The 25,880-nt window shown below is 33.4% G+C and overlaps 3 protein-coding genes across 5 annotated transcripts in view; 1 reads left to right on the forward strand and 2 right to left on the reverse strand.

Moving 5' to 3' along the window:
* Nucleotides 1-1,349: 1,349 nt before the first annotated feature.
* On the reverse strand, nt 1,350-20,869 carry LOC105219317 (NADP-dependent malic enzyme). 3 transcript variants are annotated; one of them, XM_011195372.3, is made up of 9 exons: nt 20,537-20,869; nt 5,805-5,985; nt 4,941-5,281; nt 4,320-4,875; nt 4,102-4,254; nt 3,885-4,037; nt 3,509-3,803; nt 3,283-3,447; nt 1,350-1,757 (listed from the first exon to the last, which is right to left on the reverse strand). In XM_011195372.3, the coding sequence occupies exons 1-9, from the start codon at nt 20,551-20,553 to the stop codon at nt 1,753-1,755; spliced, it is 1,866 nt and encodes a 621-aa protein (XP_011193674.1). In that variant the 5' UTR covers nt 20,554-20,869; the 3' UTR covers nt 1,350-1,752. The 3 variants fall into 3 exon arrangements, with proteins under 3 accessions (XP_011193674.1, XP_054081668.1, XP_011193665.1); XM_054225693.1 differs by lacking the exon at nt 20,537-20,869 and adding an exon at nt 16,087-16,118; XM_011195363.3 differs by lacking the exon at nt 20,537-20,869 and adding an exon at nt 6,099-6,211.
* A 415-nt stretch (nt 20,870-21,284) lies between these two features.
* LOC105219305 (uncharacterized) overlaps nt 21,285-25,880 on the reverse strand; it is a 35,515-nt gene continuing 30,919 nt past the window's right edge. Inside the window, exons 8-11 of the mRNA XM_011195352.3 lie at nt 22,317-22,480; nt 21,996-22,248; nt 21,682-21,886; nt 21,285-21,623 (exon numbers count right to left, since the gene is read on the reverse strand). Of these exons, the coding sequence (XP_011193654.2) occupies nt 21,308-21,623; nt 21,682-21,886; nt 21,996-22,248; nt 22,317-22,480 (938 nt within the window). The 3' untranslated portion in view covers nt 21,285-21,307. The remainder of the gene's footprint in view (nt 21,624-21,681; nt 21,887-21,995; nt 22,249-22,316; nt 22,481-25,880) is intronic.
* On the forward strand, nt 22,474-25,814 carry LOC105219266 (DNA ligase 3). The gene is made up of 9 exons (XM_011195282.3): nt 22,474-22,894; nt 22,957-23,150; nt 23,212-23,394; nt 23,451-23,620; nt 23,678-23,747; nt 23,812-23,993; nt 24,054-24,174; nt 24,247-25,385; nt 25,446-25,814. The coding sequence occupies exons 1-9, from the start codon at nt 22,534-22,536 to the stop codon at nt 25,552-25,554; spliced, it is 2,529 nt and encodes an 842-aa protein (XP_011193584.2). The 5' UTR covers nt 22,474-22,533; the 3' UTR covers nt 25,555-25,814.

The following is a 25,880-nucleotide window of genomic DNA, read 5'->3' on the forward strand; positions in this document are numbered from 1 at the left end:
AGTGCTTTCAGATTCCTGATGTATACATTGTAAAATGAACGAATCAGATGGAATTCAAATTTGTGTTATATGCGAAGTAGGCGCCGTTGTTATCCGATTTCGCCCATTTTCCATCGGTAATATCAGGATGTCAAGAAATTATTTTCTACCAAATTTCATGGAAATGAATCCAAAAAGATTGCAGCTCTCCATTTCTTATGTAAAATTTAATATTTCTGACGTTTTTCGTTAGTGAGTTAACGACTTTTTGTAATTTTGAACATAACCTTTTTATCGGGGGGTGGGCTTGGTTACCCGAGTCCACCCATTTTTAAGGTGTATGATGATATTCATATGGGAAATTATTGTAATAAGTTTGGTTTCTGTATGACGGAGCCACGCCCACTTTTCTAAAAAACTACATCCAGAAATAAAATTATAATTTTATTTTATATTTTTCTTAGAGTTGCCAACTTCTGAAAAAATTCTCGAAGAATATTAAAAAATATTTAAAGAAGGCAGTGTTTTTGAGAAAATCGTTTCAATATATGCGATGTATCTTAAAAAAAACAGTGGGAATTTTCGTTTTGAAAAAAAAATATTTATTCTTTCCTCTACATTAATATTGTCGTCTTCTAAATAGGGCAGATTTGATATTATTTGCGATGTCAACCCTACTTCCAATTGTCGATTTCGATTTTTGGAATAGTCTTCGGCTCTTTCAACGATTTCTCGTATGCTTGTAAAAAATTAACAATGAAACTCTCAAAACCCGTGAAATAATTTTACAAATCCGGTTATTTTTTGAACACACCTCGTATATATTGAAGAATTATAATATGTACACATATTTCGGAAAAGGGTTACTCACCAATTGAAGAAAGACGTGTAGTTATTTCGAAATGTGTGTGAAACCTATAACTCTCAGATAGTTTTTCATTAGATGGAGTATTTATAGAGAATTTAATTTTAACATATGTTGAAAAAGAGTGGCCATCCGTAGATAAAAAAATATCTTTAAATTCGCAACCAAGTGGTATCTATTAAATAATTTTAGAGCACACTCTCTCCCTGAACAACCTTTACTTAGCAAAGTTAAGAATTTGCAAATAAAACAATAATTTTTTTTAATTATTTTTTTTTTATTTTTGGTCACTTGAATTTCAGTTTATACCGTCAACTGACGTTTGTGGTCTCATCTCTGATATTCACATGATAAATATTTATTATTGTTGTTATTTTTCATTATCATTTTCATTATTAAATTAAATTAAATTAAATCTGCATTACAATGTAGTAAAGCTGTGTAATTATAAATTAGACTAAACAATGATTTAACAATACAATGCAATACAATTGTAATCATACTAGTATGTAAGTATATACACATTAGGCCACTATGCATGTAGCATAATATTATAATCTGTATCTGAGTGTGTGTGTGTGTTTTTGTTTGTTTGTATGTAATAATACAAGTACTTCGTACTGTTTTAGCCGGTGACTTTTACTTCTTTGATGTTTGAGGTCAGGAACAGTTTCGTATTTAGCCTCTATGATGTTAACGGGATAGGGTGGGGCCATTTGCATGTGTGTGAGTTACACAAATATACACAAACACATTTGCGAGCAGCATCCTAATGTGAAGTTTTTATTTTATGGGTGAATTGCGGCAGCCATGTGGTTTGAACGATTTTCATTACATTTTTTCATTTTTGCGATGGTCAACGGGATTGGGTGAATAGCTTTTTGTTTTTCAGGAGACTGGTCTGCTGCTTACTCTGGATGAATGAGAAAGAAAAACGAAAGTCAATATGTGAATCAAAACAATAAATTAATGACAATGCATAGAGAGAGTGTAGTTAGACAAACACATGCAAAAAATGGTCGTGAGGATCTAATATGTGAGAAGTAATGTTATTGATAGGGGTCTAGGTGTATAATAATCGAAATAAGAAATTGGTAGATATGGCTAAGTTAAAATACGGCAATAAATTAAAATATTGTCTTTTATCGAAATATATATGGAATATTATTTAAAATAAAGGAAAAATATATAAATTAAACAAAAAAATATAGAAAATTATTTAAAGTAAAAAAAAAAAAATATTTAAAATAAAAAAATTAAAATTAAATCAAAGAAAATATAATATAAGAAATTGAAAAAAAAGGATTTAAAATGAAAAAATATAGAAAATAAAAAAATTAAAGTAAATTATTTAAAATGAAAAAAAGAACAGAAAATTATTTAAAATAAAAGAAAAAAATATAAAAAATATATAAATTAAACAAAAAAATATAGAAAATTATTTAAAATAAAAAAATATAAATATTTCAAATAAAACCAAAAATTATAGAAAATTATTTAAAATTAAATCAAAGAAAATATAATATAAGAAATTGAAAAAAAGGATTTAAAATGAAAAAATATAGAAAATAAAAAAATTAAAGTAAATTATTTAAAATGGAAAAAAGAATAGAAAATTATTTAAAATAAAAGAAAAAAATATAAAAAAGATATGTAAAATTAAAATAAAAATAATAAAATTATTTAAAATAAAACTATTTAAAATATTTAAAATAAAACAAAAAATTTTAGAAAATTATTTAAAATTAAATCAAAGAAATTATAATATAAGAAATTGAAAAAACGGATTTATAATGAAAAAAATATAGAAAATTATTTAAAATAAAAGAAAAAAATATAAAAAAGATATGTAAAATTAAAATAAAAATAATAAAATTATTTAAAATAAAAGAAATCAATATAAAAAATAAACAAAAAAATATAGAAAATTATTTAAAATAAAAATATTTAAAATAAAACAAAAAAGTTTAGAAAATTATTTAAAATTAAATCAAAGAAATTATAATATAAGAAATTGAAAAAACGGATTTAAAATGAAAAAAATATAGAAAATTATTTAAAATAAAAATATTAAAGTAAATTATTTAAAATGAAAAAAATAATAGAAAATTATTTAAAATAAAACCAAAGAAAATATAGAAAATTATTTCAATAAAATAAAATAATAATAAATCATGCAAAACTATTACTTAGTGGATTAACCAAAAATACAGTTTCTATAGAGGCACTAAAATCAATTATAAACGATAGTTCTACATTCTAGCTATTTCAGATTATTTTATATTAATAAAAAATATAAAAAATAAACATAACTACTTTATATAAAAGAGCATTATGGCACTTAAAACAAATTAATAAAGCTTCCAAAATATTAACGGATTATTTATAAATAAAAATGTTGCATATAGTGTATTTCTAAAAAAACGAAAATTAATCACTTGAGTCACTGAAGAGAATGGTGGGTTCCAATGGGCGAGTTTTCACATATGGCATTCTTGGCCATGGCCACGTCACCGGCATCGATGACTGATAGTTGAAGTTGTAGAGTTGTTCCTCCAACCACTTGCGTTTGTCCGCTGGCTCGGGGTAAGTGGAGGCCAAACCTAAGCAAAAATTATAAATTATACATCACAGCAAACAAATTCAAAATCAGTTTCCACATACCCTTGTCATAAGCACACTTGGTAACGCCTTCGGCAATGCGCATCGACACCTCACGCACAGCATTCAATGGTGGGTAGAGTGAGCCGCGATCCAAATCGCTTTGATCAACAAAGTTCGACAATTCTCGTGCGGCAATGAGGAACATGTCGTCGGAGATATGATGTGTGCCGGTGGTGATCACACCCAATGCAATGCCTGGGAAGATGTAGGCATTGTTGCCCTGACCGGGGTAGAAAGTTTTGCCGTTCATCTCCACGGGCGGGAATGGTGAACCGGATGAGAATACGACGCGTCCCTGTGAGTAAAGTAAGTAGTTAGAAACATAGTTTAAGTTGAAGTAGAAAATGTTGGATCAATGATATTGAACGCTATCTACCTCGGTATGTTTGTATGCCTGTTCCGCGGTACATTCGGCTTTGTGGGTTGGATTGGAGAGTGCAAATACTACGGGCCGTTCATTGTTGGCGGCCATGATTTGCAAAATTTCTGGAGTGAAGATGCCAGCAGCTGCAGAGGCACCAATAAGAACCTGTAGGAGAAAGCATAAATCTTATTAAGTTAGGGTCAGGGTAAAAATCTGGTCATTAACACACATTTGGTTTCACTTTCTCCACAATCTCTTGCATGTTTTTCATGGGCTCAACGTCCTTGGCATAGTTTTTCTGATGATTAGACAAGGAGCCTTCCTTGCGGGTTGTGGTCAAAAGACCATCAATATCGATCATCCAAATCTTTTGTCTGGCTTCCTGTTATAAGAATTGAGAAGATAAAATGTAAATTTATTTTTAAGCAATTTTAAATAAGTTATTACATCTTTGGGCACACCCTCAGCGACCATGGCATTCACAACGAGATCCGCAATACCGACGGCAGCCTCACCAGCACCAGCAAATAGGAACGTATAATCCGTTATGTTCTTGCCTGTTACACGCGTGGAAGCGTAAATGCCACCCATAGCTACAGCGGCGGTACCCTGGATGTCGTCGTTGAAGGTACAGTAAGTATTGCGGTATCTGTCGAGGAATCTGAATGCATTGTGATTGCCGAAGTCCTCAAATTGAATCAACGTATTCTGGCCATAGCGTTTGACAATAGCCTCCATGAATTCATCCACGAAGTCATCGTATTCCTTGCCAACAACACGCTTCTGTCTCAAACCCACATACAATGGATCCTCCAGCAGATCGATGTTGTTCGTGCCGACATCGAGTAGAATTGGCAAGCAGCGATGAGGTTTAATGCCAGCTAAAGCGGTGTAAAGAGCCAGCTTGCCGACACAAATACCCATGCCGTTGGCACCCAAATCGCCCAAACCTAAAATACGTTCGCCATCAGTCACACAAACGGCACGCACATCGGACTCGGGCCTGTGATCAGAGGTAAGAGAGAATTATTCAGTAATTTACGTCTGGTTATAATTTTGTTCACTTACCAGTTCTTGATGACATCAAAAACGTAACCACGATCGTTGTAACTCACGAAGAGACCACGTGGGCGACGGTAGATCAAACCGAAACGTTGACAAGCCAAACCCACAGTCGGTGTGTATACAATGGGCATGAGATGTTCAATATTCTCCGCCAAGAAACGGTAGAACAAACGTTCGTTACGATCTTGCAGATCTACCAGGTAGAGATATTTGTTCAGTGGCTCCGTATAACGGCTCACGGCAATTTTACACAGTTCCAATTGTTCTTCTTGTGTCTTGAAGCGTGCAGGTTGCAGACCATGTATACCCAAAGTTTGACGTTCTTCCAGTGTGAAGGCGAGACCCTAATGTAGGGGCATAAGATAAGATCAGTTTTCGTGCTTTATTCAATAAATACTTCTCCAAAAACTAGAAGTCGAGAATCAAGAATCTCGAACGAATGGCTTTATTCGCTTAAGACCGGGGTTTAGAAACCCCGGTTGGAACAAAAATTTTTCTTTGCGAAATGATCAAAACAATTTGAAGGATCAGTCAGAAGACTAACCCTAGTTCGCCGGGTAGGCCAGCAGGGTGGATATAATCCAACTATTTTAATTTTCGTTTATTTTTGGTCTCGCCTTTATAAATAAATATTTTTATGAGAACCTATTTATCATTCCGTGTCTATAATTTTTATATGTTCCATAGAGTCCTTGCTGTTCTTAGACTCTGGATATTAAAGGACTGGTATATTTCAAGTTTTTGTTTTATGAAATTTTGGAAAAGGAAATTTGATTAAAACATTCATTGGATTTTTAACCTAGAAACCCAGTCAAAGGAGTAATCATCGATGATGCTGTGAGCTCTTGGTTAACTTTCAGTACTAACCTTATTTAAACGGGGATCTCTCAAGTGATCAATACCACGAACACCGGAAGGACACAGCACGTCGCCGACCACATCGTGAAAAGGTCTGCTGTCGGTCGTGGCTATTTGCCGTGCCACGGGCGCAGCGGCGGCAACAGCGGGGCGCGATGCGGCGCATATTTTCGAAAGATTTCCATGCAAACTGCGAAAATAGAACAAAGAATGGTAAAAATATAAATAAAGTTATCACCAGCTAATCGCTCAACAAATAGAAAACAAAAGTAAATATTTTTGCAAAATGTTTGTGTGGGGCACCTTTCAGGCTTTTTCACGATTTTCGCCAACAAACCCTCGGGCAACTTCATGTTTAATGAATGGATGGAGGTGTTATGATATGGAAATGTAACGGGCTACTTACTTTTATAAAGTCTATAACTGTTTTTTTTTTTTTTTGCAAAATAGCAAAGCCCTACCGTTATGAAGAGATTGTGGGCGTCGAACTCAAACCCGAGTAATTGATGGATTGGAAACTTCTTGTTTGTATAAATATATATGTAAATATGTATCTATGTTTCACTGTTATTTACATATTCGTCGTGCGCAGTCAATCAAAATCACAAGGCGAATATCTTATCAGAGCTCAAAACTAAATTCTATTATCTTTTACTTTGAATTTTGCATGACGAAATCAGCTGATAAGTGAACAAATTTTTTTTTGAAGTAGTACACATGTAAATGTGTATCCATATCGTGTAATAATATAGTTTATATATTTATGTATTCCTCTTGGTGTACTACTTATGACTTTGACATACAGTGGTTCATTGTGGTTATAAATGTGTAAGATATATACATTATATATATGTATGTACTCCAATTAATGCATTTCCTACACTTGTTTATATAGCAAAAAATATACGTACATACATATATATGTAAATATATACATATATACATATCTTGGTATGAAGATAGTACAACTAACATACCGTATTGCTGTTATCATTTTTGAACAAATTCTTATAAAGTATACATATATAGATGGGTACATACAAACATATCTTTCAATTTATGCACACAATTTCGACCATGACCATGTGCAATACGAAAAAAATTATATTTATATATGGAATACATACATAGGTACATAGGAGTGATTTCTAAGTCAAAAATATGTATCTATTCGCATTCTCTAAATACACTCCTCGTCAAAAGGTTAGACAAACCCATACTTACAATAGTATTTCGCTAATAACTTTTATTTTGAATTCAATTAAATAAAAGTGTATATGACAAAGCCTTTGTCATTCAATTATATTTAAAAGAATTAAAAAATTAAATACAAATTGTGTGTTTTTAAACATTTTCTTAGAGAAACATAACTGCTCGAGTTGGAGCGTTAAAAATCGAAACACAGCCCGACAAAATTATTTTTTCAGGTCATAAGTTAAGTGGAGGGTATAAAAAAGGTATATCATGAAAACTAGAGCTGATAGACAAACTGATTACAGATTTGAATTCAGCGCACCCAAATTAACTAGAATCAGTTGATAAATTCAAAGAAGCAAATTAAGGGTTGGCCTGTGTTATCTTGCTGAAAAATCCGTGGGATAGGTCCGAAGAGATCTTTTATTTTGAAGCGCTCGCCGTCGATTTCCAGATCAATAAAAATAAAAATCAACTGCTCTATAAAACGTGAGGACGTCCCGTACCATTGGCCACTTGTGATGATGGCCTCAACACACTACTTCTTTGCGTAAATCATGAAAATATTATTGATAGCCGTCGGGTCCATCTAAATTAAACTGTTTCTCAACAGTAAACAGCAACTGAACGCCAATCAGAGACGAGTGTTAGATTGAAGACTCCAAGTCATGTACTCTTTGGAAAATTTAAGTCGGTTTTCTTTGCGTCTATCATTCAGAGTTGGTTTTTGAATAATTTTTAGACGCTTAAGATATTTTGCATTCCTGTTGGTACGCGGAACGGTTGAAATGGCTTACGTTTGCTCCAGTTAATTCCCTGATTTTAATTAACGACTTAGTAGAATTTTACATTTAAAAGTTTTTCCCAAATGCCCCTGGATCTTTTAAATATTTATCAACCGATCCAGAGCAGTGCTTTAATTGTTTGTCATTATTTCGATTCGATAGTGCTTGTGCGAGAAAGAAGTATATTTTTAGGCGTTTTTAGTTTTTATTAATCAAAATTACTGTTATTTTTTACACATGACAAAAGAACGTGAAGTGCGTCTTATTCAATTACCAACTGAAATCATACATATGTACATGTATACATCGAAGTTTCTAAAGTCTCCGAATGCGCAGTTATGTTTTCGCAAGCTAAACAACTATACGAAGTGTTTATCGAACAACGTTCGAACTTTTATAAGTGCAATGCTTTGGTCAACTAAAACATTGCTGGTAGTAAATAGAACAGGCTATACAAGAAAAAATTGGTGCGTCTAACCTATAACTAGCAGTGTATTTTCAAATATTCTTCAACTTTAATTCCCACGCTTCAAGAACACAATTTAACTCATTAAAGGAAATACCATCGGAAAAGCGCCGAAAACAATGCTACACTTGAATTTTTGCCTTCGTGCTCAGTATGACATTCCTAAGCTCATTATCTCGTTATGCACTAAATATACTAAAACACGTCAAAGTTGACGTGTTTCTAAATTCGAAACAAAAACAAAGCGTTAACTGTTATTTTATTAAGGTATTAAAAACAGCAGGTACTTATTGCCAAATAACAATTTTATCTTTAAATTATGTTTAAAGATTAAAAATATAATTAGTTTATTAACCAAACACTTGAGTAGCTGACTTTCACGGTCGCACTTTTGATGTTTTTTTTGTATTCGGCTCGCCAACAGCTGTTATCGTCGTTTCACTGTTCTGTACAATAACACATAGTCGTATCTCAAGAGGGTTGCATAACGTGATATTGACAAGATAACGGCAAATTGAAATTTAATCAATTTGTTTATTATATTATGAGTGCTGTATTTAATTTACTTTTAATTTGTACCGTGGTGGATTCTCATTGTATGCAACGAAATGTAGGTTATGAAAAGATGTATAACGGGGATAAAATATCACGAAGTCTGTAAGATGTGTACTTCGATAGGAAAGTTAGACATTTATAAGATACTATATAAATATGTATGTTTTTGAAAAAGAATAATAAAATTATATTATTGATTTTCTAGCTCGATATCGGTAAATAGAGTTAACCCTTAACTTGTCACAAAGCGAAATGAAAATGTCTCATGGCTGATGGTGGTGGAATTTAATGTTAAATGAAATTCTAAGTGAGTTCAATGGAATCATGAAAACGGGAATTAATTACAGTGATTCCCATGATTTCCGGCCTTAACATTATAAATCTGTCAATCATCATTTCCTGTCACACTTACGTGTTTCCATGAAATTAATTATAAAAAAGTTCTTTGATCAAATGTGTTTATGAATTCATAAAAATCAGTTAATGAGTAGCTCTACTGTCGGTGAATGCTTTGAGAACATAATCCATAAAAGTCTATACACATCAATCACGTGGTCTAACAATGGTATGAGCGCTCCAAACTCCGGCATTATTCAGTTTTGCATTTTTTTAGAAATATTTGAACGTTCGAATATCTGAAATATTTGAATACATATTTAGAAATGCTTAACTAAGTTATCTAGAAGACAGTCAAAATATTTTAAAACCATGCCAGACGCTTTTGGCACGAGTCAGTAATTAACAAAATTTGCATAATTTAAATAAAAAGTGACGCAGTAGCATAAAAAGCACGTTCAAATCAATATGTCTGTGGGAAATCCCAAACAAACTTGTTTGCAAATCGCATGGATACCAGCGCACATGGATCGCCGTCACTGTCAAAGCATAAGAACAGACATACAAACATAACTGTTTTTCAAATTAAAACGCAATTCTCGGAAGAAAGTCATGCCATTTTTGTATCTGCACATTCGCTTTTAATGAACTAGATGGCGATTGGAGACACCGTACTGCGAGTTACTACCTGGAGAAATAAATTAAAGCAACGGCGCATAAATAAAGAATGCTGAAAGCAGTCCAAACAGCTGTTGTTATGGCCCGCTGGCACATTTGACCAGCTGCTGTTGCTAATGGCAAATACATAAACACATTCCAACATACATATGTATGTGTGTGTGTTCCGCCAATAAGCATTCTACGAAGATTTTTAACCGCAGTCATGCGCTCGCTACCACGAAAATGTGACGATATCGGGGCGTCAGTGAAGTCATCAGGCGGCATAGTGATCACGCACACAAACACATACACCAAACTGAAACTAGTAATAACAAGAAACGAAAATGACGCCTTCACCGTGCGTAGAATCAGCGGTACAACGGTACATACATATATGTATGTCGAGGTGTTTGCGATATAATGATATTTGATAATAGCGCAAATGTTTGTTTGTGTGTGTGTGTGTGTGTGTGTGTCTGTGTGTGTACAAGTGTTCATTTGTACTTTTGTGCACTTCAAATGAAATTTTATGTGAGCGTTAAATATATTGCTGGGAATTTAATTAAAAAAACACAAAATAATTATATTTGATACTCTTGTGATCATATGTAACGTTAAATGTACGCCTTTGTATGTATGTGTGTTTGTAGGCAAGAAAATGCTTTCGTATTTGGCAAATAAAACTGTATAAATGCGAAATGCAAATAAATTTTAAAGCATTAACGTTAATTTCATAAGTAACTAACATATTTTCAAGCGTAAGCATATCATAAACATACACATAGACATACATACATACATTTAAAGAAAAAAATTGTATTCAAATACATATGTATGTATGTATATGTATATGTTTGCCGTATAAATAAAATTGAAACTGTTTTGACGAAAGCTAATGGAATAACATTTCGGTAAATCATACATGTATGACTGTAATATACATACGTCAGTGCATATTCATACAGTCTTGTGCCAAATAAAAGAACGGCAATTTTGCAAATGTAAATTCTTCTTTCTCTAACTAAATACAGTGGAACTTCCATAACTCGAACTTTTGAATTCGCAATAGAAGTAAAATTACATAAAAAAGTCATTCCATAAATCGAACTTTTCGACCAGGGGATAATACAAAATTTAAAATTTTACTATCAGGCAACAATTTTAAAAGAGTCTTTCTATATCGTATGGAGACTAACAAAAAATATGATATTCAGGGTTGTTGTGGAATCTTGCAGTTGTCGGAATCAGAATTCAAACCGACAAAAAATTCTGGTTCGTGTCATGTATTCTGATATTATTGGTTTGCTGTTCGAATCAGAAATTCTATTAGTATTAGGTGTCATGGAAACCAATTTTATCGGTTTAACTATCATAAACAAACCAAGAGCTTCAGGGCTGACAGATTTAAGACATTTTGTTCAAATTTATTTTGATTTGCCGTTAAAACGCTTTGGAAAAATATAATTATTATTAAAAAATAAAATAAGAACGCTAAATGACGTAATTATTGAAATAAAATAAAATATTCTAAGAATTTTACAAAATAAGTAATTCAGATTAGATCATGGAGATATCTAACTTTTTATATAAAAGTTAAACAATATACAGTGAAACTTCCATAACTCGAAGATCTCCATTACTTGAACTTTTAAATTGGCAATAGCGTTTAAAAATCAAATTTCATACAAATTTCGAATTTCTATAACTCGAACTCTTGAAGTGGCATTGAAAAGCAATTCCAAACAATTTTCCTCGAAGTTTTTTTGTGGATTATAGTGATTTGATTTGGAGAAGTTCCACTGTATATACACTTAAATATGTACATTTTTACACAAAAATAATTACTATTTTTGACTTCCTTTGAGCATAAAGCGAATTACTGTGATTCCTTAAAACTTTCATTTTTTCGCGCTACTTTCATTGCCAAATAAAATAAAAGCTGAAATAATTTCCCATTTTAATTATTTTTTTTGTGTTTAATCAATATTTTGAACTAATTATATAATTACAATTCCAAAATCATGTCTTGCTAATTTTTCCCCATGAATAAATAGCAGAACAGCTGATTCGAATATTGGTTTGCTTATATTCGAAAAGACGAAAATCCAATCAGATTCTGTGACACCAATGAAAATCAGAATTGGTTTGCAATTCTGACATTCAGCAAATCTGTCTTGGATTCCACAACCCCCCTGATTATACTTTTGGATTGCATAAATCATGTAACAAAGGTATGAGGTACAGACCTCAAGAGTCAAACAATAGCAAACTGCAAGAAACAAAATTACATAATACATGTTTTAACGTATGTACATAAAACTATATGCATAGTAAATATATAAATCTGTGTATAAATCTATATATTACAGCTTTTTCAAAAATTTCATGGTTTAATGAAAATTTTATAACTCGAAGTCTCTCTAACTTAAATTTTTTTTGTGGAGTACGGTTATTCGAGTTAGAGAAGTTCCACTGTACCATATTATTTATTATTTTTATATTTTTTCAACCTCTTATAAGGGGATAGATAGTAAGAAATATGCTTAAAAATGCAAAGGTCCGTTGTCCGAAAAACTGGGATCCCAGAAATTTTTGTCTTGATCTCGCAAAGGCGGAAGATTGCAGAACAAAGTGATGAGGTAATTCCACTTCATCCTCTTCCAAGCAACCTCTACAGCTAGCATTCGCTAAGGGTATCCCGATGCGACACGCCTGCTAGAACCCATAAGAAGAGATGTACTTTGATAAGGCGTCTTGCGTTTCACCTTAGGCCAGAAGGATCTGGCGACTGCGCAAGTGCTAACACTTTATTGTAATTGAGTTACATGTTAAAAAATCATGAAATCGAAAATTAAATAGCGTTTAATGAGTAATACGGAAGACAATAGTAAAATAGATTTTGATTGGTCAAATAGTTTGTGATATAGGAACTACCAAAGATATTTGAAATATAGTCTAAATAGTTATTTAATTGTGTCATCCTCGTGAAAGGTCTTATTAGAACTGGAAGCAACTAAAAATATTCGCCACCAGTGTAGGCATAAAAGGTCAACTCAGAGGTCAAAGTAACAACATCTGTAGAAGTGTTTTTATGAGAAATTCCACGCAAAGTAAATTTGCTTCATTTTTCCATCGACGTTTTTAAATTTATGACAGTTATATGAGAAGTAGACGAGATTATTTAGAATTATCTCCTTTCTACACCACAACATGAGGGAAAGTTTCGCTAGATCTACAGCTTTATTGTTTATCCCCATAATATAAGATTTCATGACCGTGACAATGGCCCGTTTTTACTCATTCACGCACAAACAACATACCTTGAGTTCTTTGCAACATGAAACCTTTTCCCCAAGTGGACCATTTCCTTACACTAATTTGAGCTGTAATAAACCGTTAGCGGAGCTGTTAATATACTACGAGTATATCAACGTAATGTGATGAAATGCTCGTAACTACACTACTGAGAGGACTAGCTTCATACACACAGACCCCTTTTATTAACTTTTTCATTTTAAATCGATGTAAATATGTTTTTACTTTCCAAAATATTATGACTCCAAGCCAATTTCTGTACTTCAAGTGAATTCTGTATAAAAAGTGAAGTCATTACCTCTTATATAACGCAAGTGAAATGATCAATTTGTGTAACCATGCGAAACCAGCTGAGTGATTGACGTGCGCTTGCTGGCGTAGCTATCGACAGTCCCCACTTTGCCAAATGGCTATACACATTTTTACTGACTACTTTTCAATGAGTCACGGTCATTACAGATAAAATGAGCGGGAAATCGCAATGCTTGATATTAATGTTAAGCTTCCAATTAACCGCAGGCGTTCGCCAAATGACAAACACTTTGAATTGATCCCCTTCAAGAGTGATTGGGTAGACACTCGACAAAGCACCTGCTCAACTGGAGAGCGCAATTGCGGTGCTTCCGAAACATTCTACTAATTATATGTGTTAAACCCACTAAATCGGGCGTACGTTTGACAAGTTATTCTATGATATCTTTAAAGTAATTTCTATCGAAGTCTTTACACATTACAGTTACTACCGGTGTTTCTCCGTCAACAAGAGTGCCATCACTTAATTTAATTGAGCGAACTTTTTGCTTTTGTTTTCATATTTATTTTCTTTGTTTATCAAATACTATCCTATCTGTCTGTATGTGTGTGAGTGTGTATGGGTGTGTGTTATGCACACTTGTGGCTTGCGTTGTTGACTTGACACTTTATTTAGTTAATGTCACAGCTAATAGTGATACTTAAGTGAATTAGTTTTTAATATGTAGTTGCACACTGCTCATTAAATTAGTCAGTGTGTTATTTTCGACTTTCAATTAATTTATTTTACTATTGGAAAGCACATATATATATTAAGAGATATAGACCTATCGACGTTCAAACATTTTTATTTCACACTTTTTTGTGTTTTGTGTTTATGCATGAGCAAAAATATTTTAAGTTATTGCTCAAATTTATGGCATTTTTATTTCCATGCTAAAACACTTGTGCACGTTCGAGATAATTATTAATTTACAAATATAGTATATGCATATCTTTTGGAATATATTATTGCCATATATAGTATATAGTATAAGTCCACTTAAACTATATATCGCATTTTATAGTATAAAAGTATTTACAAGCACTTAACCTTACATTTATGACAATTTATATCATCCGATTTTAAGGTTCTGTTTAAGTTAAAACACAATTTCGAATCACGAATTAGTTGATGAGATTATAACAAATTATTCCTAATAACATAAGTTTACTTAAACCATTTCATAAATTTCCACAAATGTATTCACTATGTTACTGAAATTGATCGCTTTTATTTAATTATATTTTTAACAGATTTTTAATAATTATCCGATGTTTGCGGAAAACCCTACGTTAGGCATCTAAAGCTCATCTCTAATCATAAGTTGTATAACGACACTTTCTTAAACGTAACACCTGGATAGACTTCGCAACTGGTAATTATTTTCTTCTAGTGATCTCTCGAGAGAACTCTCAAACTTTTTTAAATTACTCAAGAATTCCTAAAGCAAATGCAATAAAAATGAGAAATGAATTTGAATTTTACACACTAAATATTTGGAAATGATCATAATCCATGATTATACTTATTCGATAAAAGTTGTGATATTTAATACGAAAGTCTCGAAATAACAACACTGATTACATAATTTTCTTCTATGAAGGATCGCAGAAGCCAGAAAAATGAACTGCCCAAATCTACTTTCGATAGTATTCTCCCGGATTAGCAATGTTTGAAGTATACTTCCCTCATGGATTTCCGGAGATTTATGTATGCAGATAATATCAATTTATTTGCATCTATGGCTTCCTATGTAAATGAGTTCCAATTGTACCGAAGTTTCAACCAAAGTCAATGAGAAATGCATGCATTCCTAAGCCTAAATTTATGTTTGTAAAGGAATCGAGATAGATTTAAGCATGTCTTTCTGAAGCTATCAACTTTGTGCTAAAATAATACATAACTCAGGCAAATTTTGTTAAAAATTAATACTGTCGGTATTAAGTAGGTCTAAGATGTCAGACGACGGCCTTTATGAACCCTATTGTGAAATCACTGGGACTAGATGTCCTCTCTGAAAGACAACTGAGATATCGCCAAGACAATACCTCAAAGTCACTTAGAAAATGTACTACAGTCTCTTCTTCTTCTAATTCTTTTCGGCTTCTACAGTTGTCATTGTAAGGTTGGCGTGGTTTCCAATCAGGCAGTGAATCTGTCGATATTAAAGAGTTGACAAAGACGGTAAACTTCTCCTGCAGCCGATTCAAAACATTTCGTTTGATATTTTAGACTTGAAGGATGTTTTTATCTACACGATTTTACTCGAATTACTCGAAAGACCTATTTGAGGACGAAAATTTCAAGAATTTTTCAAACGTTGAAGCCTGATGCTACTGGATTTTTGGACAAAACACGAAGTAAACAGATCGTTCTCTCACCTCAAGTCTCTGAACTCAAATACATCTACTGGGATATGCCTTGAGGCACTTTAGACTAAAAAATTAAACTCATTAACAGAACCGAAGGACATCCCAGATACTCATAACAATTGTGTGGGTAAAAGCAAGGATCAAATTTATAAAAATTATAAAATAGTGCGAGGAAAATTCGCTTGTAAAATTATTTGTAAATTTGATTCAAAATTTGTTAAAACAAATGATTTTCAAAAATATATTTTAGCAATATTTTCCTTCAACAACCGCCAATTAGGAGTATTTATTTTACGAATTATTAACAACTCACATATCACTGTGCAACATTATGAGTTATTTGACTCTAGCGAAATGAATACTTTGATTGATGCTTGACACACGTTAATACTATTAGTGACAGCACAGTTAACTGACACACTTTATATAAAAAGTATTCTTCCACATTTAATTAGTGTCACGTTGTTTGGCAAGATGACGTCAGCAGGCAGACGCGCCATACAAAACACTCGAAACAGTGAACGCTCAAGTGGAATCATCACTTTGATGATATCTCACCGGTTGGTGTTTTGGTCTTCAATACCTGTACCTATGTACGCATAACAAACAGCAGATCAAGATACAGACCGTTATCAATTGAATCAATAATCATTATATTTCAATAGAGCATCACTTATACCCCGCCCCACTTATCTTATCGCGAAATTTGTTTGATTAATCTGCATTTAAGATATTTGGGTATGGAAACTATGGTGCACGCACGCCGCAGGTGAAACACTGCAAACTGGTTGAAAGCGGTACACCATTATTGTTGTTGTTGCTGTTGCTCGTATATGTAATTGTTTCATTTGATCAATATTATCAAAGTGTCCCCCAAATGTGCGCCAAACTCTTTATCATTTCAGTTCGATAACTCTTTTGCACGTCGATAAATAACGTTTTGTGTGTGTGTGTGTGTGTGTGTGTGCTGATTCAATAAACCGCTCATTTCCACTGATTAATGTGTTGTCACTTCAAAGAAGCTCTTAGCTCAGTTATTATTTGGTTAAAGTGTCACCAAAAAAACTAATATAAATACATACATACATATGAACGTATGTATGTATATGTATTTAGCAAATTACCTAGATAAACAAATAGATTAGCGTTATTTTCGAAAGCTCAATAAGATTGTTAATGCCAGACTCATGCGTATATAAAGAACATCTCAAACACATGGTATTCTAGTACCACACAGGAGCAGAACGAAATGCATTGATAGCCAGTCAAACGTGGCAGAGACAGGAGTCTTGAACTCAACGGTTTTCAATAACAATAAGAAATACATTCTTACGATAGTCGGGTATGAATAACCGAAAATAATCAGGATTTCTAACAAGACAAGAGCTGTCTAAATGATATGGATAATGTTTTCTCAAGATACAATAATAACGAAAACGGCATCAGTTTGAGAGAATCGACGATGTAGATATCGTAAAGAGCAAAGGAAAAATGAAAAACACAATATAGATTAGGCTAGGTTAGGTTAATCTGGTAGGCTAATAAGCCACACAAAGACCGATTTTGGTCCTTTGGAGAACCGTCACGTAGTCGTAACGCGAATTCAATATAACTTAAGAACCAATTCAATCGCATTTGGGAGACTGTAATGTAAAAAATGTTACTAAATTTTTATTACTAAATTTTTGAAAAAAAATAGAGCATATTTACAAAAATATTTTTTTTGTTATCAATTCGGAAAAACAGATTAAGCAAATGGCTCAGTATTCAACAAAAATTGATAATAAAAATAAGATTTATAAATTTAGGATTATAAAGATGCTGTGATAAATGGTATTGACGAAAAAACAAAACCAAATCTTTTTTTTTATTATTATAAATTATTATAAACAACAAATCTTCCTTTTTATATTTAGCAAATTGTAAATCGTATTTAAGAATATTGCACTTTTTGCATTTTTTACGAATTTTTTCTGGAAAGTCTCCAAAATATTTATGCCAAATAATAAAAATTTACAAAATGAGGAGCAGCAGGATTATACAAACATACGTAAATACATAAATAAATATATGAAATCGAAAGCTAAAAATATTTTGCTATTGAAATGATTGCACATTTGCATACCAAAATGGTATTTGTTTACATTTTTCTTATTTGTTTAACAAAAATTTATTTTTCATACATTATAATTTGCAATAAACATTTATTTATGTATTTGATTTGTATAAATGTTTTGTATATACACAAATAATGGACTTTTATTTGTTGACGATACTATATACAGTTATTTTAACGATTTATTTATTTGTTATTTTTATAAAATTTAACCTTAACAGCCAACGGAATGCAGTATAAATCCATGCAAATGCGTACTAACTTAGCTTTCACACACTAAGTGAAGTATATATGTATGCATGTATGCCTATGTAAAATCATATGTAAACACCCGAATCGCATTTGGCTGCCAAAAGTGATTTTGTTTTCTTTTTTTCTTTTAAAAAATGAAATTACTTTCTCAGAAACACCCACTTCTTAGCTGTTTGCAATCAACAGTACTTTCTCTTTCATCTCGCGAATGAAAAGTGAAACACAAAATCTCTGGGAGTACAGCAATCGTGCCCCAGACAATAAAAAAGAGATGCAATCTAATTAGGACGTTTTCAAAGTTGTGAATTCGTTAATTCTGCTGTAATTTTTTCGTAATTAGCGCAAATCTATGCTATGCGAATTTGCTTTTTTTCTATAAATAAATATAAATTTATGTTTGTACTTAGTTAACAAAATCAGCTACAAATTAAAAAAATTAAAAAAAAAAAATCGATAAATCTATTAAATATAATACTATATATATTTAAAAATATATACAATGGTTATATATTATGTATATGAAATAATTTGTGTAGCTATAAATATTAGTTATAAATATTATTTTGGAAAAAAATTAAAGAAAATAAAAGAAATATTTGAAATTATTTTCTATTATACATATGTATATAAGTATGTGCGAGTAAACAGTATATAGTCAAACAATTTGTTTGTAGCAACATATTTGCGAAATTTCCACAAAAACAAAAATCAGCCAATGACGGCATAAAAACTGCGAACAGAAATTTAATTTATTTGTTTATCGAATTTTGTTCGCCTTGTGAATGAAGCTCCACACTGTCACAGACAGGTCAGCTGTTGTGCTCAGGTATATAGCAGTATGTACATATGTACATACATTTATATGTATTATACACATAAATATGTGTATCCATAGTTTTCAACAATCATAGAGTCACAATATTGGCAATAAAACCGGCATTCGTGAGTATATGATTTCTGAATTCTAAAATTTTTTTAAATAAAAATAACGAGAGCTCAATACCAAAGATACACACAGGGTCTTCGCAAATTGGTGGATTAACATGTTCATACATACATAAATATGGCTATGTACTAGATGCTAAAAATCAAGAATAACTTGGCAGTTCAAGTATGTAAATTTTAAATATGTGAAGACAAAGAAAGAAGCGTCTTTTCGCATATTTTTAAAAATTAATATAAAAAAAAAATAAATTAAATGTCAATCTTTCTCACCAATTTTTAGCGAATATCGGAGATATACATATACCATTGATAAAAAATTTATACAAATATACGCACATCTATGTAAGTATATTCATATATTCGTCACCTACATATGTACATACTTTACCTCCACGATATACACCTATGTGCGAATGTGTATTTATTGATTTTTCAGAAGCGGCCACAACCACTTCCACAAAAAACACACATTTATAATATGTATGTATGTGCGCTGTATTGTGTGCGTCTGCAAATGAAGTGAGTTCGCTGAACGCAGACATTTTCTCATATTCTTTGGCGCTTCAATGCCAAGAAAAAATATGCTCATTATAATACTTGCCGAAAGCAGCAACGAAAAATTTTGGTCGATTATGTAATGATTTTAGACAAATTTTTATCACTAAACTAACTAAGAATTTAAGCAGTAAAGACAAATCGCGTGACCGGAATGGATGACAGATATGTGAAGTACATGGGCAAACAGGTGCCAAAAAGGGGGTGTGGTGAGTATATCCATAGTTTGTAGCTAACTGCTAGGAGAGACATATATCTAAATATACAAAAGATAATTCGTATATAAGCGGATATATATGTATCCATATTTATAGTACCACATATACGCCGATATGAAAACGAAGTGACTAGACAAATTGGCGTCCGCACGCCAATCGCCGCAGTTAACTGCAGCAACAAACGCATATCGTATACACTGACACTACATAGCAATATATACAATGCAAAAATGAGCGTGATCAGGGAAGTAGTTTAACTGGAGCAAGGTTGGCGAAGCCACTAGCATTCGCATTAAGCACGTTGTAAACTAGTCACTCAGGTAATGTGTACACAGTGGGTCAATGATAATGACCGTGATGCCTACATACATAACCACATGTGTATGTAGCTCTTAGGCATGCACTACTTTTCAGCGTATATATATTCAATTGTGTGAAATGCACACCGGAGCATCATCACCGACCCAATTGCGTTTACACCACACACTCGCGCGCACCCACCACCTGCTGGGCCAACGTTGCATAAGCCGATAGCAAATTTTCTTCACTTGATGCTTTTATCCAAATTTTGAATACAAAAATCATGAACTTTTATGTACACTAGCGGATTTGCCTGCCTGCCTGTCGGTGATGATATGTAAAAGGCCAATGAACGAATCTTTTTACAAACAACTTACATTGGACGTGAAAGCATTTTGTCAGCGGCTTTATGAATTAGTTGTGCACTCCTTGTACTTAAGTTCTATTAACTGCAATTCAACGTTGCAATTTCCGGTGGCAGAATTTTTTTTCCTTGAAAGGCAGTGGCAATAAACCTCGTAATACTTTTGTGTAGGATACACGGTAATCCTCGACTTATTTTTTGTTGCTTTATTTGATTTTGATTGGCCTTTTCTTCAAGCGAAAAGCTGTGCAAGCACCACTCAAATTTTGCGGTAGCCGCGAACGGAGCCACCAATAAACCAAACCGCACGAAAGTCAAAAAAAGACTAGAGAATCTTCTCTTATTGGAATAACCGCTCAAAGCGTAGACTGAAAATTCACCACGACCTTCAAGTGTGGGGAACGAAAAACGAACACATCAGCTGTTGATTGGTTATTTGTTTATACGCGTTTATGGCGCGCGAATGTTTCAAATTTGACAGTTGGAAATTTATTTCCATGGGAAGTGTAGTGCTGCCACGCGCAACGAAAGCGTTTTTGAGTGTCAAAAAGAATTCAGAAATTACGAAAATAGAATATTTGAATTTCGAAAGAAGTTTACTAAGCTGCGGTATAATTGGAGTCATAATTAAAAAAAAAAACGAACAATAATTTGATATGAACCTACTTACCATCCATAGTTTTCAAAAGTTCCAAAACAGCTAAATAAACTATAATTCATTAATATGTACATACATACATACATTTTCTTTACTTTATTAATTGAAAACTACAAATAATTACTCTTATTTATACAATAATATTAATACCAGCGCAAATGCGATTTGAAGCCTGTAATATGATTTAAGTATGTCGCTACTGCCAGATACATAACTCTGCATTGAAGTATTCTCTACACGCGAACTTTTGCCTTGATAATCGTATAAAGCACGAAAACCCGTCTTATCGAACCGGTCGTTTGAATAGAAAGAAACGCGGAAAAACCGACCATCCGAGCGCACTTCGAACTTGTCACGTTTCCCACAGTACCTGCCATATTTGCGATCGGTGCTCATAAAATTCGAAAACTCCACATAATCACTAGCGGTGAGATATTCGCAACTGAAAACATAAACTTTTGTATTTAACGGTACGTCGTATGCCAATTAAAAATTCTCACGTGCCGATCCCCTCCACATCGAAGAAAGTAAAACGTATTATAACCCGTTCATCAGGCTCGCCATAGAAGTAGTAATGGCAAATCATATTTTGCGGGTAGAAACCGGGAAAATTCGGCGAACCAAACCAGCCTGATTTCCGTTCCGTACTATTGTATGTGAAAGTACAATTGTCGTCAATCTGTTGGCCAGTGGATATACCGAAATCTGAAAACAGAGAATGTTTTAATGGTTTTAAGTGATATATCACAGGTATTTTGAGTTTTAATGATTCTGCCTATTAATTTCTAGAAGCTTAAAACATAGGTGAACTTACTCTTAACAAATTTATACTCTGCCTTGAACCCATAATAATTTATTTTCGAGCCAGTAGGCGGATAACGGCCTAAAAATTGTAGTAACATCTTCGGTCCATGCGACATGATTGGCTTGGGTAGAAATGCGCCACAAAATGTTTCGGCTGGTTCGTACTTCCCACGCACTTGTGTAAGCAGCTGCAACACATCATTTGACTTACATTCCGTAGAGTTTTTATTCTCCGCCGGAATGTGGAAATCCAAAAACTTTATCTAATTGTCGGAAATTAAAAAAAAAATCATGTGTTATGAATTTAAATGTATACAAATAATATGCTCGCCTGCACTCTTTCGTCGGCGCCACCGTAAAACTCAAATCGACACTGCACTCTCGAGGGCGACAGCACTGGAATGATGTTGACATTTGGAACTGTTGGAAACAGCTGAGAAGTGTCAAAGCGGCCGGATTTGTTTACACGCGAATCAAATATTTGTTTGCAATTTTCTGTGTTGATAAATAAAGAATTTGTCTTTATTATGATTTTAAATTAAAATTGAATGTTAAAATTTATACAAATTAGTTTATTCACAAAATATTTTGCCGCCCCAACACGAGGTTGTCGACCATACACAAAAGAAATGAGCAAAAATCAAGACAATCGGCTGGAAACATTTCGCCGCATCTGTGATGAAATTGGTGAAGAACGTAGTTACAACAATAAAGCGCAATTGCTGAAAGAGTTTTTGCAAAAAGGCACGGATAGTAAAGCTTTCAAAGGTGACACACTACTATGGATACAAATGTTAATACCTGGCGCTAGCCATCGTGTCTACAATTTACAAAACAAACAAATGCTGAAGTTGTTCTCACGTATATTTGTCTGTGAGCTACAGGAGATGCAACGTGAACTAGAGCAAGGTTAGTATAAATATTATAATTTTAAATTAATAAAAATTAAATATGAAAGTAAATATTTTTAGATGGTGATGTTTCGGAAACGTTGCGCAAATATTTTGAGTCCTCAAAGAAACTGAAACCGCAAACAGAAAGCGTGCTTTATCTGCAAGACGTTGATGAGTTTCTAATAAAACTAGAACAGCGTACGAAAGAGGATGAGCAGACCGATTTACTGCGACAATTATGTAAGCAAGCAACTGCTATGGATTTGCGAACGGTATGTTATAATAACAGCGAATAGTTTCATTGTAAAATTTAAAAAATTGTAATATTTATAGATTATACGACTCATCAAGCAAGACTTGCGCATAAATGCCGGTGCGCGTCATATACTCGATGCATTTGGTCCACTCGCCTACCCTGCCTATCAATCGTCGCGAGATTTGGCTGTGGTCGTCAAACAATTTGCCGGTAAAGGCAAGCAGAAAGAGGTGATAGTGTCACCGATCAAAGCAACAAAAGTAAATTAATTTTGAAAATGATATACTTTTTTAGTTTAACTAATTTTCACTTATAGATAACCGGTAAAATTGGTTTCGTACAAGTAATGACACCCATCTCGCCCATGCTAGCCAATGCCTGCAAATCAGTGGAAGAAGCTTTTAAAAAATGTCCGAACGGTTTATATACCGAAGTAAAGTACGATGGCGAGCGCGTGCAGATACACAAACGTGGCAACGAATTCAAGTAATTATTTGGTTTAAATTTAAATATTTAGTGTCACGAATTACATTGCGCTTTTAGATTTTTCAGTCGTAATTTAAAGCCTGTTATGGACCATAAAATCAAAAGATTTCATGAACTTATACCGAAGGTAAACAACCCTAACAATTTCGTTCTCGTATTTGCTGTTAAATATATTTCGTTGTCAACTGTAGGCTTTCCCCGGTGGTGGCGACATGATTTTGGATTCTGAAATCATTTTAGTGGATACCATAACGGGGAGTTTACTACCATTCGGTACTCTGGGAGCGCACAAAAAGAAAGAATTCTCACACGCAGAGGTGTGCATTTTCACTTTTGACTGTTTGCTCTATAAAGGAGAGGACCTGACAAATGTGTATGTAAAATCGCTTACAAAAAAAAAATATATATGTATATTACATTTGTATTTGTTTAGTCCTTTCCACAAACGCAGAAAAATTTTGGAGGAGAATATCAATCCCATAAAGTCTTGTGTCGAACTTTCAGAAAGTCAATTTTTGAAAACTAAGAACGAGTTATCGCTTATGACCGCCAAGGTATGGCATTTGCATGTTAAATATATTAACAGTTTAGTAATTTTAAATTTGGTCTAAATATGTATTCCAAAGGTCCTGAAGGCGAATCTCGAAGGTGTGGTATTGAAAAATCCAAATGGCACATATCAACCCGGCAAACGTGGTTGGCTGAAAGTGAAGAAGGACTATCTCTTCGGCGGCAAAATGGCTGATACAGCCGATTTGGTTGTGCTGGGCGCTTGGTTTGGTTCCGGCAAGAAAGGCGGTATTCTGAGCATATTCCTAATGGGCTGTTACGACAGTAGAGATATGCTCTGGAAGACTGTGACCAAAGTGCATTCCGGTCTGGATGACGCCGAAAACGAAAAAGTACATGAGGAGCTTATGCAGCTAATGGAACGCGCTGACCCCAACCAAGTGCCCACATGGTTATTATGCAAAAAGGCGCTGGTGCCCGATTATTTAGCGAAGAAACCAAATAAAATGCCCGTATGGGAGATAACGGGAGCGGAGTTCACCAAATCGGAAGCGCACACAGCGGCTGGAATCTCAATACGTTTTCCACGTATCACAAGGCTACGAGTAGACAAAACTGCTGAGCATGCAAATGATTTGGCATATCTGCAGAAACTTTATGAGGCCTCTAAGAATGATGTTAATGTTGATTTGTTGCTGTCAAACTGTGAGGATAAGAATGGTGTGGTAAATGTAAAAATCGAGGAAATTGACTCCAAGATTAATCTAACGCCAAAGAAAAAGGTCAAAGGTGGAAATGATGAAGATGATATACCAGGAAGTAGCATTAAGTTAAAGAGAAAAACCGACGAGGTGGAAAAAGTGGGGTTGTGCGATAGTAAGAAGCGGAAAACGCAGAGCCCCAAAGTGAAGACGGAAAGTACACCAACCAAAGTTAAGATAGAAGGAAAGCTTAGTAAACAAACGAAGTTGGATTTTGGTACGCTCGTCAAGAAGGAAGCGAAGTTTAGTGATTTCGTTAAGAATGTGGATATCAAGTCAGAATCTCAAACAGATGACATCAGTAGTAGTAAAGTGAAGAAAGAAAGTGACTTATTTAAGAATTTAGTGGCATACTTTGACAGCGAAGTAGACGCAGCGCAGTTGAAGTGCACTTTTGTATCGAACGGTGGTTTGGTAACCAAAAATCCAAAAGATGCGAATATTGTGTTTCATGCAACGACAATACTTAACGGTAAAAATTTAAGTGAACTTAGGTGAGCACTATTGTTTACAATAATTTCGTAATAGTTAACTGTATTTTTCTTTATTTGCAGAGATCATTACAAACGTACGGCGCGCCATGTAAGCATCGATTGGCTACGGGACTCGCTGAGAGAGTGCAAGTACCTTGAGTATCCCATATACGCTGTTGTACTACAATAGCAACAACAAAAACTACTTTAAGTGAAAAGTCAGTTGTTATACATATATACATATACAGCTTTTGTTTTGAGATATTTAACAAAATCTTAATTTCACAAATAATTATCTATATTGCACCGTTAGAAAAGGTTTTTGATCTTATCGCACACCGGCGTTTGCTAAACCAATCAACGGTGTTTGTTTATATTTTTGATAAGTGTTTAACTTTATTAAGTGCCCTCTACTTTGTTGAATAAAGCTACTCGAAAAAGCTCTGATAACTGTGCATTTGTAATGGCTAGATAAGTATGATTCAGCGCTCACTACTGTATGCACACAAAATTTGT

The sequence above is a fragment of the Zeugodacus cucurbitae genome, chromosome 2 (assembly GCF_028554725.1).
Source record: "Zeugodacus cucurbitae isolate PBARC_wt_2022May chromosome 2, idZeuCucr1.2, whole genome shotgun sequence".
NCBI lineage: Eukaryota > Metazoa > Arthropoda > Insecta > Diptera > Tephritidae > Zeugodacus > Zeugodacus cucurbitae.